Source organism: Stegodyphus dumicola, chromosome 12, assembly GCF_044657685.1.
Source record: "Stegodyphus dumicola isolate Sdum_Otavi_A_Nest chromosome 12, ASM4465768v1".
Lineage (NCBI taxonomy): Eukaryota > Metazoa > Arthropoda > Arachnida > Araneae > Eresidae > Stegodyphus > Stegodyphus dumicola.
In genome coordinates this window covers 35,922,005-35,943,416 of record NC_140779.1, presented here as the reverse complement: position 1 = coordinate 35,943,416, position 21,412 = coordinate 35,922,005, and the positions used below count along the sequence as shown (strand labels likewise).

Genomic DNA, 21,412 nt, shown 5'->3' with positions numbered 1-21,412 from the left:
CTGAACTTTTTTAATAAGATTTTGAAATATTGCTTATTTAGGGCTAGTATAATTGAAAGGTAAAAGTAGTTACTACAATGAATATAAACCAGGGATTTTATGGTGAGAGGATTAAATAAGACTTTGAAAACATTTATTAAAATAAAAATAACACGATTTGTATTTTAAATGTACTTGAAAATGATTCAAAAAGAAAAATACATTCGATTAATTTCAAAATATAACTTTTATTAGTTTAAAATAACTTCTTAATGGCTATCAACTTGGGAACTTGAAAGTGGATCTGATAATCGTCTTTTGACTTTTGGTTTGTGGAACTGGATAGTGGTTTTTTTAAGCTTCTTTCTTGGCTTTTTTTTAGATTTTGATACATCTGTAGATTCAGGTGCATGTTCTGAAGATTTAGTTAGAGGTATGTCATTGATTTCATGTTGCATTTCATCGTAAGAACAATAACATACTTTTGGTCCCTCGAGCGAGGTATTCTTTTGATCAATACCAAACCTGCGAAAGAAGAAGTTGTTAACAAAGCATCACGACTTATTGTTGCATAAATTACAATACGGCATAACTACAAAAGTGGAAATTTTATATAAGAAATCACTGTATGCAAAAGTCAAATATCAAGAAATGACCATCGTGTCTTCAGCTAATAGAATAACATTTTTTGTTGTTGCTGTTGACTAATGCTCACTTGTCTGAGGAGCGCAAGATTACGCCTGCCGTTGGCAACCGACTTGAACAGCTTATAGGTGACAGTGTCACTTAGCTCAGTTCCGCCCCCAAATTTTGATGGAGAGCACTTCGGGGGGTGGGTGGGTCCATGGGTCTCCCACCGTCTTTCCCTACCATCAACCTCTCGAGAGGACTTTAGGCTCGTGGTATATTAAGAGTGCCCCATGCCACACAGACATTATACATTTACAAACATCTATGCCTTCTTCGGGATTCGAAACCGGGCCCTTTGGCTCGACAGTCAGCGACGCTAGCCACTATACCGGTTGGGCGGCATACATTTTTTTACATTTTATAAAAGAGAACAGCAAACGTATTGATGAAAAAACCACTTTTCAGGTTTGAGAAGAGCGTACAGGCCATCAACGAAGGTCCCCTTCGTTATACGGTATATATCGAAAACAATCTAACCTTAATCAAAATCGTAAAAACAACATTGTATTTAGCGAAAGTATATTGAAACACTCAATCGATTTCGAGGGCAGCTAAAGGTCCCTCCTCAACAGGAGAAAGAAATACCTAGAAAGAAGAAAAATAAAGGGGAAGAAGTCTCAGAAACACGTGGTCCTTATCAGCACTGCACGGGGTTATGACCGGATTTTTAATCAGAGTTACGCTGGCCGCCTACTTTTACTGAGCCAGGCTATCTGATCAAACATGTAACACAAAGGACAAGAAAAATTAGCGAAGTTAAAAATAGGGAGCGAGGGGCAACTGCACCTTCACGCCCAAAATCTGAACTTCGAGTAATGGACCACTGAACGGATTTTTTATACCCTCTGGTAGTACCAAACGCGAGGAGGTAATGCCATCTATCGGCAAAAATAACTGAATTAAGATAGTAGAATTTTAAAGGCATTAGTAAGGACAGGATTGGACTTCAAATCATTATCTAAACCTGCTAAATCTTTGTGAATATGAAAAGCCTCAAGAAAATCCAATTCACCTATGGAAGAAGGCTTTTGGATAATTTTTTCAGACTCAAAGTCAAAATTATAGTTAAATGTCCAACTATGATACGCTATTGAAGACTTGTTAATTTCGCCTTTTCTGATATAAGATTCATGTTCCTTGATACGAAACTTCAACGCTCTTTTTGTTTGGCCAATATATCTTAAACCACACTGACACGATATACTATAAATTCCCCAAGAATTCAAGACAGAAACGCAATCTTTTAGAATCGAAGGGTGAATTTTACTAATAGGGGAGAAACCGACTTGAAAATTGAATTTCTGGAGAATCCGTGCAATTTTATAGCTAACAGAAGGATAAAATGGAAGCACGACAAAGTCATTAATATTATTTCTAACAGTGGATTGTCTTCTTTGATGGGAATCTCAAAATTTCTTAACGGCTTTATCAATAATCACGGGAGAAAATCCACGGTCAATCGCAACTGCTCTCAAATGATTAATTTCATTGGTAAGCAAAGATTCAGAGGAACAAACTTTAAGTGCGCGGAATACCTGAATCTTATGTCAGAAAAGGCGAAATTAACAAGTCTTCAATAGCGTATCATAGTTGGACATTTAACCATAATTTTGTCTTATCTGTCTGCAAAAATTATCCAAAAGGCTTCTTCCATAGGTGAATTGGATTTTCTTGAGGCTTTTCATATTCACAAAGATTTAGCATGTTTAGTTAATGATTTTAAGTCCAATCCTGTCCTTACTAATGCCTTTAAAATTCTACTATCTTAATTCAGTTACTATTTTTGCTGATAGATGGCGTTACCTCCTCGCGTTTGGTACTACCAGAGGGTATAAAAAATCCGTTCAGTGGTCCATTACTCGAAGTTCAGATTTTGAGCGTGAAGGTGCAGTTGCCCCTCGCTCCCTATTTTTAACTTGTTTTCTTGTCCTTTGTGTTACATGTTTGATCAGATAGCCTGGCTCAGTAAAAGTAGGCGGCCAGTGTAACTCTGATTAAAAATCCGGTCATAACCCCGTGCAGTGCTGATAAGGACCACGTGTTTCTGAGACTTCTTCCCCTTTATTTTTCTTCTTTCTAGGTATTTCTTTCTCCTGTTGAGGAGGGACCTTTAGCTGCCCTCGAAATCGATTGAGTGTTTCAATATACTTACGCTAAATACAAGGTTGTTTTTACGATTTTGATTGTCACATTAGCGTGTTTCTCTTCTAATCTAGTCTAACCTTACTTCACTGCAATGTATATGTCTGAAATGATAGATTCTAAAACAGAAAAACCTCCAATAAACTCACGCATATTGGCAGATCATGGATACGATACTATACTCTTGAGGAGCTCGTGACTGTTCCTTGCAACTTGATCAGTCATCTATCAGTCTTTCAGCAGTAGCATCACAAAAAAAAAAAAAAAAAAAAATAGTGAGGGATAGTGAGTTTTAAATGCATGCAGTTAAATGATACTATGGATTCTAAGTCATACAATGATATGTTTGTCTTATTGCCATCCTCAATACAGAAGCATCTGAGAGTCAGCAAAAATTTATGAATCAAGAGAATTTATAAATAAAGTGTAACTAAAATAACACGCCGAAGAACAAATGTTGAAAACGCCAAAGCAGTATTAATCAGCATCAGTTACATAAATTTGCAGATTGAAGAATAATGTTCTATTTAACCATAAACTAGACCTGCAAATTTTTAACGCTGATCCTTGCCACTTTAGTATCTTCAGAATTGTAAACAGTTTATTGAAAAATGAGACTTTCGAAGAATAGAACTATGAAACCTATAAATTCTTTTCTCATTGTAGGAATAAATAGAAACACTAATTATTTCATTGTTTAAGAATTTTCAAAAAATTTGAAAGTTTAGGATTAAAACTCATCTACAACAACAACCATTCACGCAGAGAGGAACGCCTTTTTCACAAAAATCTTCCTTTTAAAGACTAGCATATCAATCATTCGTTGAGTCAAATATGGTTACAGACAAATAGTCATATTGTAAGAAAAAAGTAAACAAATGCATGAAATAAAATTGTATTGATTATTAGCTCTTTGTTTTTAAGCATTGAAATAAAGGATGTGCGAAGTGACTTCCATAAATAGTGACAATTTACAATACTACAACATGCGATAATAATTTATAGCAAATGACTGAAATATCTTCTGTAAAAGCTCTTTTTAGACGTTGGCCAATCCAGGCATTTCATAATACTTCGGTTCTCGTTGCATTAAATGGAAGATCTTTTAAATGTTCATAGTAATCTATCTGTTTTACGCCAACAGCAATGAGCGAAATGAAAAATTATAACGGGAACCATAAGTAAAGCAGTCAGAAACTATGAATAAAAATAAATGAATAAAATAAAAACAAATAAAGAAAAATAATCAATGAATGAAAATTAAATAAGCTATGAGAAGATAAATATAATATTATTAATATTATATTTATCTCCTCATAGCTTATTTAATTTTATAATATGACGTTTTTCTGAAGAGCACAGAATGCAAAAATTTGCATTTCATGAAATTGTGCTTCATTTTGTGCGCCAGTACCGAATTTGTGGAATTGTTTGATATTTTTTGAACAAAACATACTGATATGTACATAGAGAAGGATTGTGTACACAGTGTCAAGATGCGTGTAATGGCGAAATTATCCTATTTTTCTGATGATTTTCAGCGGAAAAAAGTAAGTGTTTTTTTATGAATGTTTCATATTTAGTTTACCGAAATTTTGTTAATTGGTTCATACTTTATGCTGTTTAGTGTGTCCTCATTTTTTTTTAAATAGCTGTGGTCTTTCGCTTTTTAGATTGACGACTTTTCTGGAGGGAAGTACGTATGACCAGAAAATACTAAAAGGTCTTCATATCTTTGTTGGTAAGGTCTTCTTATACATATATCTAAAAGGTCTTCATATCTTTTTTAAAAAGTTGCCAAGCCTTACCTTAATGTTTCTTGAAAAAAAATCTGAATCTTCTCATTTAGAGATTTATAATAGTAAAAAAATTACCTGCTAATATTCTATATATAGGCAGATAATTGAAAAGAGTAATGAGATTTGGTAGTAAGAAAGTTTTGACAAATTTCATTACGCAGATTTCTAAATTTGAAAGCTGCCAAGCTGATTGAATCACTCAACGAAAATATTAAATGATGAATGATGATATAAAAAGCGAAAGCAAACAAATTTTGGCTGCCAGTATTTAAAAATTTTATACAACTGACCTTTTAATCTTTGAAAAATTAAGTTAGATAACAGGAAATTTTAGGAAACATTTTACTGTGGAAAGATGCTTAATATTTTACTCATTTTAGGGCGATCCAAATATTATTCTACTTTAAGCAATCATCTGAATGTCTAGCGCAGACAAGATGCAGTAAAAAATTATCATAATAGTAATCTATTTCATACCAGTTGCAGTTAACTGAATCGAATTACAAAAAGCACAAGGCCAATTTAGTCTGAGCGGTAAAACTGCTGAACATAGTTAACTCGACGGAGGTTCAGATCATGAGAGTTTCTGTGTTTTTTTACATGGGTGACATGAAAACGAGCCATTTCCCTTAAAAGATCCCTTTTCTTTTAAAATAAAAATATTACTAAATTTTTCAATTGCTGAGTTTTATTTTCACTCCGCTGCAACTTACATTTCGATTATTTAAACGTTTCATGTCTTATGAATGAATGTCTATCACGTCTTATGAAGAAGATTGCTAACGTTTTTTCCTTTATAATCTCGTAAAATTACAATTATGTATTTCGGCTTCAGTGTTTCTTTTTTCACCTCAAATTCCTTATTTGACGAAACAATTTTTAGTTCATTTGCAAGTGTAGCATTCATTTTCAGTCTCTTCAACTGATGAAGCGAGAATTTCTATTACTTCTCAGCCGGAATTTTGCTTAGACAGGCATAGTCTTTTAAAATCTGAGAAACCATACTTTTCAATTTAATATTTTCTTCTGTAAAATTTGTTAATTTCAAATATCTGCTATGTAACCTTAACAATATTCAGACCATAGTGTATGCATTTATACCATCAAATAAAGATAAATTTAGAATCAAAAGAGTAAACCAATGTCTCTCTGAATTTTAGCAATCAAGTTGACTGCAAGTTTAAAAAAAAATTTACACACACGCGCGAAAAAAAAAAAAAAGAATGTTGCGGTTGCAGCAATTTACATTTAAGTAAATATATATCAGGTAACATGAATAGAGTGTAAAGAATTCTATTATAATTAACTTCAAGGAACAGTTTGTAATGCTTTGCAAGACAAAAGCTGTGCGAGTGATTTTTTGATCTAATCAATATATATTATAAAAGTAAATGCACAATGTGCGTGCCTCTAAAACTTAGAAACGAGTCTCGGTACGATCAAGAGAGTTATATAATATGGTAGCCCTCTGTGTCCCATCCATGAAGGAGGTTCCCATTTTTACCTGAAGGGCGTGTTTTTGAAGATATACAGGCTGAAATTTTCGTCCTATAGAAATTTCTAGAACAGTCCAGAACATTCGGGAGCATTCCACAACATTCCAGAACATCTTAAAACATTCTGGAATATTGCGGAATGTTCAGGAATAGTCTGGAACATACGTGAACATCCCAGATCATAGCGGAACATTCCAGAATACTCTCGAATGCTATATAATGTTCCGGAACATTGTGGACCGTTTTAAACCTTTTTTGTATGGGTCGGGCTACCCATTGGTAGGGCTATATAAAGCAAGATCGATCGGGGGTTCGTACATCCGAACAACGCCGAAAGTTTCTATCTCTGGATGCTGCTTCCAGAAATACGGGGACCAACAAGTTTCAAAGATCTCAAGACTGTTGACGGTTATCTATGCCAGACGTACAGAGAAGCATGCCAACGCTTAGGACTACTGGTGAACGACAACCACTGAGAATTAATACTATACAAGAAGCCTCACTCACAGCCTCAGCTAAACAAATCAGAGACTTTTCGCCATAATTCTAACAACATGTAACTCATCGAATCCAAAACAGCTATAGGACTCCTTCAGATGACCTAAGTGATGACCTACTGTACCAAATCCGACAAGCTCATCCAGAACTAGCCATCGAATACGACGACGACATCTTCAATGAAACACGCATTCGAGTAAATGATTTTATCATTTAGCAATAAAAACCGTTTATTGATGAATGAAAAAAGTTTATCAATAAAAAGTCAGACCTTAGTGCAACTTCGGATTACAGCACCATGACGAGATGCTGTGATAAACTTCGAAATTACGCTACAACATCGACGAACTACTTCAACGCATTGCTGACAACAAACCACTCCTCAATGACAATAAAAAAATTACTACGTTATCAGGGACCAAATCAAAAACAAAACTGGTGGAATTCTTTACTTGGACACACCAAGCGGCACCGAGAAAACGTTTCTAATAAATCTCTTGCTGGCAGAAGCTAAACGACGTGCTAAACAACACATCGCCAACATATCACTGGCATTATCCAGCATTGCCGCCACACTTATGAAAGGAGGACGAACTGCCCATTCCGCCCTGCAACTACCGTTGAATATAGCCGAAGAACAATTCCCGGTATGTAAAATCTCAAGAGTATCTGGACGGGGTAAACTTCTAAAACGAGTTAAAATTATCTTCTGGGACGAATGCACAATGGTACATAAAAAATCATTCGAAGCCATGGACAGAACATTGAAAGACTTCCGAGGAAACTCTGAAGTGATTAGAGGAGCTCTACTCATACTCTCAGATTTTCGACAAATACTTCCAGTTATCCCCAGTCAACACCAACAGATAAAGTCAATACATGCTAAAAAAGCCCATCTCTGGCCACACATACAAATCCTGTGATTTGCAAAAGATATGAGAATTGAACTATCGAAGGACGAAACAACAGCCCATTTTGCTCTAAAACTTTTACAAATAGGAGAAGGTACGTATCCTACTGACCAGACAACCGGCGTCATTGAACCTCAACAGTGATTTCTGCAACATAGCCACTACTGAAAACGATCTCATCGACCAAATTTATCCAAACATTGTTCACAACTATACCAATCCGGAGGGGCTATTTCAAAAGGCAATTTTGGCAACTAAAAATCATGTTGCAGACGATATCATTTTGTAGAGTTCTTCACTTCGGAATTCTAAGTTAATGTTGGAAGTGAAGAATCTAAGAACTGATAAGCGAATAATCACTTGAGTTCGGTGACAAGAAACAACAAGATAGAAGGGTAACTAACCCTTTATTATTTCAATAAGATTTAACTAAACTCCGCCTGGGAGTGTACAAACAAAGCCCGCACTTTGGCTTGAACTTAAAAGACTAAGAATTAAACTAAAACTAAGATTAACTAAAGAAGTATAGCCGAAGCTATCAAGGTTCAAAACGAGTTGGTCCCCTTAACTTATTTGACTACGAAGCTTAGCAAGGGCCTGAGTACGGCCGAGCGAAATAACAGCTTTGAGAGAGAGAGAGAGAGAGAGTGGCCAAAAAGGCAGACGCTCATCAATCAGAAACTCTGATTCTCTCTGACTCAGTAAGTAAGTTCGTGGTTTAAATACCGCTCCTCCTCATTAAATATTCAGCAAGATTCCAAAACTACGTTCTGGCCGGAAGTAATAAGTTGGAGTTAAGAATTTGACAGGAAAGGAACTTAAAATTTAACTGTTAATAAAATTAACATAATTCTTACAATCTTCAATATTCAAAGGAAAATTCTCGATGAAGAGTGAATATACAAACTGATTGACACAACGGGGAAAGCTGAAGAAAGTGCTAACTTCCCTACAGAATTTTTAAACTCTTTGCAAGTACCAGGAATGCCACTACACTGCTTTTGCCTGAAAATTGGATCTCTGGTGATACTACTCAGAAATCTCAACTCACCAAAACTATGTAATGGAACAAGGATGGTCTTCAAACAGCTATCGAATAACATCATCGAAGCAGAACTTATGAGCGGAAAGGACAAAGGACATACAGTATTTATCTCCAGAATAACACTTATATCCACTGAACTGCGAATCCAATTTAAAAGACTGCAATATTCAATCAGATTAGCCTATAGTTTTAAAATTAACAAAGCTGAAGGACAAACTTTAAAACATTGCGGCATCAACCTCAACGACTGCTTTTCTCACGGTTAGCTATATGTAGCTGCTCTCGAGTACGAAATTCGAAAAATTTGTACATATATACCTGGATAACAAAATGAAAAATGTTGTTTATAAACAAGTATTGTAAATAGTTAGAAATGTTTTCAATAAAAAAAATTACCTCTTTATATTTTAAACTTTATCCTTTTATTCCAACTACTACACAATCTCATATCAGCTTCCTGAGCAAAGCCGGGTACTCCAGCTAATAAGGTTATAAAAAGAAGTCTTAACCCTCTGTGGGCACAGTGCATTTACTAGATTTGTATATGACATTTATTTCTTTCAATTGAAAATAACATTAAACAGTGCATTTTATTTATTAGAGAATAAAACTTTAATTGTAACATTTATTACAGAATTTTAGTAAAAAAATCGATAAAACACGGTATCATAAAATTAAAACAAATTTATCAACATGTAGACATAATGAAGCCTTATTCATTACTCCAATTTATTTACAATCAATCTGTAAGAGGCATTTTCATTACGCCTGTTATATATTAAATGTAAAATAAAATACCTAATGAATAAATTTCAATAATCAAATTATTCTCAACTTTATTTCTGAAATGTCTGGAACAGCATTATACAGAAAAAAAATCTTTCGAATAATATAAAAAATATATTTTTATATGTATCAAAATTTTCGCAGCGAATCCTGAGATAAAATTTCATTTTCGTGATTAAAAATATTCTTTCTTTCTTTTTCTTTATTTTGATTTCTTTGTTTTTGTAATGTTTATAGGAATTTATCAGTTAATATTATAACTTTCTGTTCGAGGAAGTAGAATCAACTATATTTTCCCCCAAATACAGTTGAGTTCAAGTAAATGTAGATTGTAATTTTATTTGAAAACTGATAAAGCGTTTGCGATAAAAGTTCGAAATTATTAGAAAACAAATATGCACAAAAGAATTAAAATATTTTTGCTCATTTAGAAGTGCATTATATTATTAAAAAACGTGTTTCTAAATCAATGTGAATAAGAAATTGAAAATACTCAGATCTTCATTACAGGGTGTTTATAACTAGCGTTATTTTCAAAAGGCTGTAAAAAAAGAAACACTGGTCAGTATGACCTGAAATTTGACCTGAATATACATGAAGGAATGGGAATTTTGGAGATTTCCGGAAATACTAAAATTTCGTAAGAAGTTTGCCTATAGGTGGTCAAAATAGTCAGAGAGTTCACGGACCATAAGTTGCATTTTGAACTTCAACATATACACATGTGGCCGGAGCTATTACACATTCATCTAATTTTGCCGGCTCCATGACAAATGAGTCCTAAGCAGTGGCGTAGCTATGGTGGGGCAAGGGGGATCATCTGTCCTCGGGCGCAGCATCCAGGGGCCGCCAAATTGATGTCACAAAATTTTAGAATGCAATGTTTTCCATTCTTGGCACACAGAAAGTGGCGCAAAATCTTCAGTTATCCCCGGGTGCTGAAAATCATAGCTACGCTTCTGGCTCTAAGGCACGTGACTTTAAGTAGTTCCTGGAGTAGTAATCTCGCTAAGGAGAAAATGGAGGCAGGGAGGAAGGGAATGGGGGCGTTGAGACGAAGATCGGAGATACAATCGTAGAAATATTATAAACCAGAAATCTGACTGGATTGCTGAGATGAGAAAACAAGCAGTAATGTGATATCCTTTGATCCTGTGATAAGATTAGCAGCCTTATCATTGACCGAGATCACAATATCTGGTGTATTTGTCTCCATGTTAATTTTCGCAATCGAAAATGTACGAATAATTTGCATATCCACTAAGGATAGCTGTGTTGAAAAAGCATTCGTTAGTTCTTCGAAGATGGGTTTTAATATTCTCTGTTTTGAGATCTTTCTGAAGAAGAGCATTTGTAGCAAAGTAATGAGACTATCTTGTTCGCAATAAACTCTTACATAGAGACTTAAAGATAGCAGAAATTGAGGACTACATAAAAAGGACTAACAATAAATTCTTTAATAATGCTATTACGAATGACTTTGTCAATTATTCGCAAGTCTTCAACTCGGAGATTCTCCAAGAAAACAGAACCACCAGACCTCTCGCAGCTCATATTATCACAGGCTGTGGACAGAACTTTGTCACATAAATCTACATCAATTTTACTTGCATCATTATATTTTGCATCTGTATGATTTTCCCTTTTGTTTAACTGTATTTATTGTATGTTTACCTTGTAATTTGTACTCTTTTTGTATAACGTACCGGTATTTCGATATATTTTATTAACATGTAATCATGAAATTTATTCCGCCCACTCCAGTCTGTTTCCAGAATTATTTCTGTTTTTTCAGAAAGTCAGATTTTTCTCTCTGGGTTCTTCGACCTTTCGGTCACCCCACCTTTTTTATATCTTCCCTTGTCTCCGATTTTTCCTCTCAAGATTCCCATTCCCAGAACTTTATATTGTCATGTGCCTCAGTGCATTATTTCACAGAGCCGGCAACGTTGTGTTAATGCAATGTTTCGGTCTTAAAGCGTATGCCTATGTCTATGGTTGTATGCTGAAGCTCATGGAGCGATTCTCAAAAAATGGTTTTAAATGTTTCAAACATATTTTTTGAGAAAAATTGATTTCAAGGTTGGAAGACTTTCTGTGTTAATCTGGTTTACTGTAATCGCTATAATGCAACACAACCGCTGTTCTTACAGATAGCCTTCGCTTTCTGTACCGTAACTGATGAAAATTGTAAATCCATCCAAACTGTACATCAATTAATATGTTTTTTAATTATTTTAAACTGTGAAACTAATTTTTAATGTAATTTTATTATTGCTCGCTTAATCTTTCTGCTCAATAGATCGTATGGAAACGTTTTTAATTTTTAAAAGAATAACAAAACAAATCTTTCTTCACAGCAGTTAATGGTAGCTGTAAAATACATATGTAAAACATTTGCTGCTAGGTAATCTGGTGTTTAAAAAAATGCTTATTTTAAAAATTTATTCCCAATGTGCACCTAAAATTTTATTTATTTATTTATTTTTTTTTATTTATTTATTTTTTTTTAAATGCGTTAAAAATAATTTACCGGTTGGAAAAGCGATCCAAATATACCATCAGCAGCGCTAAGATCCAGTGGTTGTGATAATTTAGGAAAAAATGGGTCGTAATGAGCATCAGTGGCCATACTACATAGTTTGCAAACAAGAAACTCAGAACCTGTATGTAAAAACAAACATATCAAAATACAATCAACTGCATTTTTATTAACAGCATGCAAATCTATAAATCATGAAAATATTACTCTTTTAAAACCTTGTAGGGTATATTTTAAAACCATTATTTTAATTTAATTTAACTTTCCTATCTTCCCTCGTTTCAACTTAGAACTCCCTACCAGAATGAGTTTTTAGAATCGCGTTGAATGCAAATGAGTAAGAAATAGTATTAAAGGAAAGTTCAACTTCCAGAGAGAGAGCTACGAATCCTGAGTAGCGAACGTTTTCCTTTGGGCTAAGCTTCTGTTACGCTCGCCCATATATTACGTGCCTTTTGGTAGTTCGCCGGGTAGTTTAGATTATGGACCAACTACGTTAGAATTGTGTTAGCTTCGGCTAAATCTCTTCTGCGAATAATGGTAGAAATTTGAAGAGTCGATCTCATATAATATACCTGTATTTGTCAAATACATTTATTACAGCAGTCACCAACATGTTTTCTTTTTTTTTTAACCATTCATTTTAAATTATCTTGTAGCATATGAAGATGAATAGGATGTATTATAAATTAACTAGACTGCAATATACTATACTGCATTACTGAATGCTCATCTGATTACGAAACCGCAATTAACTAGACTAATATACTATATTGCATTATTGAATGCTCATCTGATTACGAAACCGCCTGCACTTCGTCATCTGTGATGTGATACTGACATATAAAAATTAAATTTATCATCTTTGAGATGTACGAAATGTTAATGTTAAAAAAATGGGTACTATTCCGTTTTGAGAACCGTAAAAAGTCGCCAAAGTATTGTTGATGCCAGTGCTACCAAAAATAATTTCGGCAACCCTAACGTAAGAAAGGAAGTAAAATAACTATTTAAGATTATTGTTTTAATTTAGATGAAAGGTTAATTTCATGTAATACTTTTTTATTATTATAATTTATACACTGACTACCAATAAGTATTTGGACACCTGTGATAGAAAAGAAAAACTAACTTTATTCAAAATCAATAGTTGGTAGAGCCTCCACGAGAGGTAATTACAGCGTGGACCCTCCGGGGCATACTTTCCACAAGTCTTTGTATGACAGCTAGTGGTATTTTCTTCCACTCGGCTTGGAGAAGACATAGAAGTTCCTTCACCGATTTTGCACAGGTAGTGCATCCCTGAATTTGGCGATGCAACTCGTCCCAGAGGTTCTCGATAGGGTTCAGGTCTGGACTCAGGGCAGGCCAGTTCATTCGATGAACTCCATTGGCACCATACCAAGCCTTGGTTAACGTCGAAACATGACAACTGGCATTGTCGTCCTGAATGTAACAGGGGTCGAACCCGTAAAACTGCCACAACGTAGGAAGCACATTGTCATCCAAAATAGTGCAGTAGGCATCGGAGTTGAGCTTACCATGAATGGGGACCAAGGGTCCCAGCCCATACCAGGAGAAACACCCCCATAATTCCATAATTCCACCTTCGCCGAACTTGACTGTTGGCACAATGCATTCTGGCAGGAGACGTTCTCCAGGTAGACGCCAAACCCATACCCTGCCATCCGAACGGTAAAGGTGAACCTTGATTCGTCACTCTAAAGAACCCGTTTCGACTAATTTACGGTCCAATTTCGATGTGCTTTGTACCACATTAACCGAGCAGCGCGGTTGGACTTTGTGATCAAAGGCTTATGGGCAGCAGCACGACCATGAAAACCAAGCAGATGTGCTTCCTTACGGATGGTATTCATTGAAACAATACTCCCGGATGCCTGTTGAAACTCCTCGCGGATGAGGGCTATCGGTTGGATGCGGTTCTTCCGAATTTCTCTGAACAACACTCTTCGGTCTCTGTCCCCCAGTTTCGTTGGTCTGCCGACTCGGGGCACATTCCGACAATCACCGCTCACCTTCCACTTCTTAATCACATAGGCCACTGTCGATATTGGGTACTTCAGATCGCTAGATATGTCCCTTAAGGATCGGCCACATTTGTGATACTCGATAATTATACCTTTCTCTAAATCAGAGAGCTCCGAACTGCGAGGCATCTTGCATGCGACTAAAGCCGATGCTGTTTCCTACACGATATATACCGGCGGAGTCCGTGGCGTACCTTGGGAACGCAGATATCGTCATTTGCATAGGTGTCCAAATACTTATTGGTAGTCAGTGTATAAAAAAGGTTAAACATAACTGGATGGAAGCATAAGAGTAAATAACTATTTCAGATTATTATTATAATTTATATTAAAAAAGACTAAACATAACTGAATGTATTCCTTTTTCACTACCGAGTTATTGCTGAAGCATAATTTCATCTCTGGTTGTTCAAACATAATTTTCTATAATGAATGATGTCTTTTCTTTGAAAAAATTCTATTCCAGACTTTTCGTCATGGACAATTCTCAAATTGTTAAATCTATAGGATATCAAAAACAAACAAAAAAAAAAATTAAAATCAAAAAAAGGATTTAAAAATTAAACTCGTATTTCAATGGCGTCTTAAGAAATATAGAACTATCTAAACTTACGCAATTTGAAACCAACGCGTACGCTAGATTTGGCGCGGTGTTAAATGGACGCGTTTGCTAGATTTGGCGCTTTTGCGCATACAATTTCGCTGCAATTTTTTTTACGGTGCTCAAAACGGAATAGTACCAAAAAAAGGTAAGCTGTTAATGCCGATTCTTGGATTGCAAGATTAAAACTTAATGTCATTTACAGGTTGACTCACAGCCAAGTCAACTGTGAGGTTGACTATAGCAAATAGCGTATCACAGTTCAGAAACGATGGTCGTTTGATAAAAGGAAAGAAAGTTTTATATGAACGCAATATGAAATATTTCACAAGAGTATAGTTTATGAGAATTCAACGAAAACAGTTTTCATGAATGCAAGCTATAAAATGAGCTGCAGTATTTTTTAACAAGTTCTATTCTAGGCAGCTACATTACATAGAACTACGGTGATTCACATTTTATTTTATGGTGGCTGCAATCGGTATTATCAGTTTTAAAAGGGTTCATTTATGATTAAAAAACGGAAAGTTTAATTAAGAACTTATAATAAATAAATATATATATAATAAGTTTATGGATTGGTCATAGTACTCAAGAAAAAACTTCAGTTCATTTGCTATATAGTAAACGTAATTATTTTGTGCAGGTTTTCACAGACATGTAGTATATGACTTGCTATTTGCTGTATTAGAGGCTCATCATTAGCTGAGTGGATTTGACAGCTAAGCTGTAGTTTTGGTAAAATCCTAGAATAAGGTACGATTTTGACGCGATTTTGAAAACTGCAGCCAACTCCAAAATGGCTCGTTTACTGCTCATCATAATGTTGCCAAATCCCATGTATACTGTATACTAGGATTAAATCAGTCGCCAAATCCCATGGGTATCTTATACTAGGATTAAAATCTTAGTTTGATTTTTGCTTAGGCTCGAATTCTGTCAGACACCTGACTGCATTGGTTTTTCCTGATTTTCCCATGTTTAATGTAAATATGAGCCCTTTAGATACGTCACTACAAAGAAGGTACAACTCTGATATACGCCCTAATTTCACCAAATGTGGCGATAAGTGTTCTGCGCTGATTTTTGGCGCGATTGCGTGTTGTATGGCAACCCTGTTGACGTTGAAAAATCTTTCGCTGGAGCTCGTTGGTTCGTATCTGTGTCTGAGAAGATAGGGGGAAAGATAAAATGGTGGAAGCTGTTGAATTGAAGTTCGGCAAAAGGAAATATCGTTGTGGCCGTTCTGTTGATGGGCAGTGGGTATTTGGAGGTGTGGAAAGAAGGTCTGGGAGATTATTTTTAGTGGTTGTGCATGATAGTAGGGATTTGTGATTATTTGTGAACCATAGTATGAATTTTCTGGATAGTGTGTGTGGCTGTTATATAAATACGATAGTGATTATGTGGCGGTATAAAATTGGTATTTCTGCTGTTCGAAAAAGCATTAATTCATATTAAGTGCATTTTATTTTATTCTTGTTCTTATTTTGTAGAATGTTATGTTCATTGTTTCTTTAGTATGAATTTCTGTACTTATTGTTTTTTTTTAATTGTTTGAAATTTGTTTTAGTTTATTTTGTTGATTAAGACACGGTTATTATTGTTATTAGTTAGTTATTATTTTGTTGATTAGTGCGTAGTATTTAGATTGTGCAATTAGTAGTTGTTTTTTAAAGTTGACATAGAACGCTGTGTACATGGTATTCTTTGAAATTTATTGTAATTATGTTAATTTATTAAAGCGAGGTGTGCATAGTTCGTAGATTCGTTCGTTGCCTAAATTGTGCAATTCGTAGAGGTTTTTTAAGTTTAAACAGGATGCTGTGTAGATGGTATTCTTTGAGATTTATTGTTGTTATGTTAATTTATTAAAGCGAGGTGTTCGTATATTTGTTCGTTGTGTAGATTGTGCCATTCGTAGATGTTTTTTTAAGTTAAAACATATCGCTGTGTACATGGATTCTTGTCAAATATTTTTGGTTAGAAACTTTACGTTTTGCAACCTAAATTTTTTGTTTTTGTTTTGGATTTTTAGCTTAAATTGTGTTTTCAAAGCGTAGTTTCTGCATGCACGAAAACCGCGTTTTTGGAGACATTTTTGGCTTAAAGTTCGAAATGTAGACAAAAAATTTAGATAGTAATATGGCAGCGTAGAGTTCCTCGCCAAAAATGTTTGGCGAGAAATTTGGCGACTTGAGCGCGCATATCAGAGTAGTTCCACAAAGAAATCTCGGGAAAATCCTAGTATACGGTACGGTCTTGGCATCATTTTGAAAATTGTCGCCAACACCAAAATGACTCGTTTACTACTCATCATAATGTCGCCAAATCCCATGTGTACCGTGTACTAGGATTAAACCGAAATCTCTTCTGTTAGGCAGGATTAACCATCTTCTTTTGTAGTATTCAGAGAAAGAGATTTAAAGTTACAAGATATTAAACTTTTGCTTTAAATGGCAGTTAAATTCTCTTAAGAAACATACACTTTGAACTCTATCTCCTATGTTTATAAAGAAAGTGTAGAAGAGGCAGACGAATTCATTACTTACAAGGGTTGGAAACCTCTGTTTGTTATTTGCTTGAAATTGGTTGGACATCTTCATTTGAACCAGTCTTGTAAACCAAAGTAGGAAAAACAGCTGATTAAATACTTTTAATAATATACGCACCGGTGATTCACATCCAGCTTCGTTAACAAATTTTTTCCATATCATTGCCTTCCTGAATCGATATTTAATTAATTCATTATAGATTGAAAAATAGTTTCACAAAGGATTAACCGGAAAGAATTTAGTTGATTTTGATTGCTTGAAATATATGCCACGTAGTTGATCACTGTTGAATTATTTATCTTTTTATAACTACGGGTGGCTATTGTTGTGAAAGAACTAAAATCATGTTCAATTTAAAAATATGTTGCAAAAAAAATTTTGATGGCAGTATTATAACTATAACTGTAACGTATTATAACTCTTTCCATAACATTGCTTAAACACTGTTAAGTATGCTGGCTGCGATCTTGCACGAATCAATTTTAAATATTAAGAAATGCCCGTATTTCTAAGTTAAGCAGCGATAAAAGAATAATTTATGACTCAAACTATTTACATAAAGGACATGGAAATAAATAATAAAATACATTTTAAAGAAGATGAAATGTGGCTCTAATTTGATTTTTATGCTAATATTTTATTCATTTGAGAATTTTAAAGTATGTACTTTTATGATCATCTCATCTCCAAATTAAAAAATACAAAAGTAATTGAAAAATATAACTGTTATGCAACTCTGTGAAAGAAAAATTTTTTAATATTGTCTGAAAATTACAAGAAAATACCAGACTGAAAATTGAAATAAGTATTTTACTGATTGTACGTGTGTTTCAGCTAAAGAAGTCTTTCTGTCTTAAATTACAACAAAATATGAATTTTAAGTATTAAAATAAGCACTTATTGACCATACGAGTATTTCAATAGACGTAGACTGCCAATCTTAAACTTTCCATAATTTTGTAAAAACAAATGTGTATAATCTGCTTTCATCTTTTTGATAGAAAAATTAATTTGTTGCAGTAGAAAAGCAAGCCAAAAATATTTATACAGATAATTTGGTTATGCAAGTCTATTTAATGATTCTCAAGAATTCAAAATGCTATTTTCTGAATCTTTAAACATCTTTTTAGATAAAGGACAAGGTGGAGCAGCAAATGACACATATTTCAGCAAGCAGCGAGCGAAACAGGATACTTTGATGCTTTCATTTGTGATAGCGTCAGCGTGAACTGCATCACGCTATTACCAGCACCTTAGGTAACCCTGTTTAGGGCAACCACACGTAAATATTCCGCAAATAAGAATCCTTATGGGTGAACTGCACATAAAATAAAAATAATGTAGGCCCATGTCTGGGTAAATATTACGAAAGAAGGAAAACTGAATATTTATATACGAGTTAGTAGGAGTGTAGCGTAGGGTCTAATATTGAAATCGATTTCAAGTAATTCATATCTGAAGTTGTCTGCGTAATTAATAGTGTCTGTGCTAATTGCTCTGTTAAAGAAATTTCTGTTGAGCCTGCTGATGAAAGTTTTAATGTCTCTCGAGGTTTAAGTCCTTCGAGTCCAAATCTTCGTTACGAATAACCCAGGCAGCTCCCGTGATTTTTCGCAGGAAGTTGTTTCGAAAGGTTTGTAATTTAACGAAGTCTGTTTTAGAAGCTGTGCACCAGGCAGGGATAGACTATTTCAGAATGGGACGGAGAATAGACTTGTGAATTCGTTTTTTCCTTGCAAGGTCTAGTGTTGAAGATGCATTCAGAATGTTGTTGAATTTCTACGACACTCCTGTTGCTTTGCCAATAGCAACAGAAACATACGGATTCCATGTGAGTGTAAAGTTGAAATGCACTCCAAGGCAGGTCGCTTTGGTGACCTTAGACACTGTTTCACTGAACAATATTATGTCATTTTCAACCAACGTTCTTTCTGCGATTACGACCAATGAGTAAAAGCTACGATTTGGAGGCAATACAAGTTTTCCATTTTCGGCACCAATTTTCTATCCCGTGTATGCGATCTTGAATACGTTTAATGGCGAAACTCGGGTTGAGCGAGCACGAAAAAATCGCGGTGTCGTCAGAGTAGCATGCGGTAATACAGTTGTTAGTTTCTTTAAATATAGGAAAGACCATAACGTAAATTAGATAGAAAAGTGAGCTTAAAATTGAGCCTGGGGGACGCCATCATTGATATTTCTGCTCATGGAATAGAAATTACCCTGTTTGACACTTAACGTCCTATTTGAGATGAAGGAGTAGATGAGAAGGATGATTTCGTAGAAGAGATTGAGAGGTATGAATTTATAGATAAGAGCTTTGTGCCAGACGCGGTCAAAGGCTTTGACAGTGTCCAACGTAAGAAACGCAGTTGTTTGGTGCCTGTGAAAAACTGCACTGATGAATCGACAATTCGAACCAACTGCATTGTGGTTAGACCTTTCCGAAACCCAAACTACTGACTGAGCAGCAAGCTCAATGCAGGATCCATGCGTTTAATACATGAAATTTTTCGAGCGGCAGGAATAAGCTAATCGGTCGATAATTTTCGACGCGAGTGAGATCTAAACCTGGTTTGGGAATAAGTATGATGGTGGCGTGCTTTCACGCCCTCGGAAAATAGGAAAGATAGAGACAAGCGTTAAAGATGCTACAGACTTAAAAGATATAATTATCAGAAAGGTTGTTTGAGCATTTTATTAGAAATGTTGTCCTTGCCTTGAGCTTTCCTATTGTGCAGTTTAGCTAAGATATTGGTAATCTCCGTTGGGTTAGTGAAGGTGGAGAGGTTATTAGCAGTTGGTTGAAGTAAGCATTTAGCAACATTGTTATTTACATGCTTAATAAAATCTGTATCAGCAGGATCAGTGTTTGAAGTGAATTGGTCTGCGAAGGCATTTGCTTTCTCTTCGTCCCTGTATAAGTGTCCGGTGCTGTGTTTAATTGGCGTGTTACGGGTCCTATTAGTTTTCTGATTACGAATGTACTTCCAGAAAGCCCAATCCTCTGTATTTAGGCCGTCAGTTTTGTTATTCCACATGTTGATTTTATGTTCGTCAATCATTTTCTTAATTTCTTTGTTCATGCTATTAACCAAAGTCTTAACAGCTGGGTCACGTGACTGCATGTATATTTTTTCGGAGTCTGTTCCGCTTGCGAATTTTATTTTTAAACTTGTAGAAGCCCTTTCAGAGATTTTTGTAAGTATTAAATTCCAATATGGGAGCCTTATAAGTGGTAGAAATGCTCTCCGCTGTTCCGCTTGCGAATTTTATTTTTAATGTTGGAGGGGAGCTTTAAGTGATTTTTGCTAGTATTAAATTCCAATGTGGAAAAGTTCATAAGTGGTAGAAATGCTCTCCGTGAGATTTTTAATAGCGGATAGATGATGTCTGTGGTCTTGAAAGGGTTTGTGATGGGACATTGCATTCTTTGAATTTATCTCAGTAAGTAATTTTAAAAGTACCTTCATTTTCGGATTTGTAAAAAACCAACGAACGCCAGGACCGGTATGTGGTCTTTGGATAAGTCGTTAATAACTTCCATGACAACAGGAAGATTTGAAGACGTCAGAAATAGGTCAAGAATGTTAGGATACTGTCTGATATTTTCAGGATGGAAAGTGTATTCTTCAGGCGTGTACAAATAAAACGGGTTATTGAATTACTGATTGAAATTATGCAGAATTTCTCCATTTTTTCTAGTTTTACGACAGCCCCAGCTGCTGTGCTTTGCGTTTAAATCCCCACCTAATGAAGTGAGGTAGGAATTATTCAGAAGATTTAACAAGTGGTGATTTTGTAAATTCAGGAAGGGAGGCTTGTACAAGGGGTACACAGTTAGGAAAAATGGGCTGCGATATTTATAGTGAAAACGTTTTTAATCTGATTGGACGAAATTGTTTAAAATTTTGTTTAGTGTAAGAACTTAAAGCGGGGGTGGAACGCCCCCCCCCCCGCTTTAAGCAGGATATTACTGTGGTTTTCGACTTATGACAGTTGCTGTTCCAGCAGTCACGTCGTAAGTCGATTCTGACTGAAAGGAGGTTTTTTTTTTTCTTTTTTTTCTTTTCTTTTTTTTTCTTTTTTTTTTTTTTTTTTTTGGATACTTTCGATAATGAGCTTTTATTTAACATCAAATAAATTTGAGCATCTGTATATATAACATATACAAATAATTTAGTTTTACACATACTCATAAGCACTGCATTGGTGTGTATTTTATAAAATTAAAGAGTACTCTTCTTTTAAATTTGTTAATATGAACAAAATACAAAAATATATAAAAGTCTTGAATAAAAATAAATGGTCAGAAATTGT

The 21,412-nt window shown here is 34.9% G+C and overlaps 1 protein-coding gene across 1 annotated transcript; it reads right to left on the bottom strand.

Moving 5' to 3' along the window:
* Window positions 1-207: 207 nt before the first annotated feature.
* On the bottom strand, window positions 208-17,292 carry LOC118182542 (uncharacterized). The gene is made up of 3 exons (XM_035351897.2): window positions 17,090-17,292; window positions 11,880-12,010; window positions 208-504 (listed from the first exon to the last, which is right to left on the bottom strand). The coding sequence occupies exons 1-3, from the start codon at window positions 17,252-17,254 to the stop codon at window positions 249-251; spliced, it is 552 nt and encodes a 183-aa protein (XP_035207788.2). The 5' UTR covers window positions 17,255-17,292; the 3' UTR covers window positions 208-248.
* Window positions 17,293-21,412: the final 4,120 nt, after the last annotated feature.

What these genes read in the sequence shown, in the direction of transcription:
- LOC118182542 (XM_035351897.2), bottom strand. Translation starts at nt 17,254, where the DNA reads ATGATATGGAAAAAATTTGTTAACGAAGCTGGATGTGAATCACCGGTG. An exon ending in AACAGAGGTTTCCAACCCTT is followed by an intron (nt 12,011 to 17,089) that starts GTAAGTAATGAA and finishes TTTTACATACAG; the next exon opens with GTTCTGAGTTTCTTGTTTGC. An exon ending in TTGGATCGCTTTTCCAACCG is followed by an intron (nt 505 to 11,879) that starts GTAAATTATTTT and finishes CTTCTTTCGCAG; the next exon opens with GTTTGGTATTGATCAAAAGA.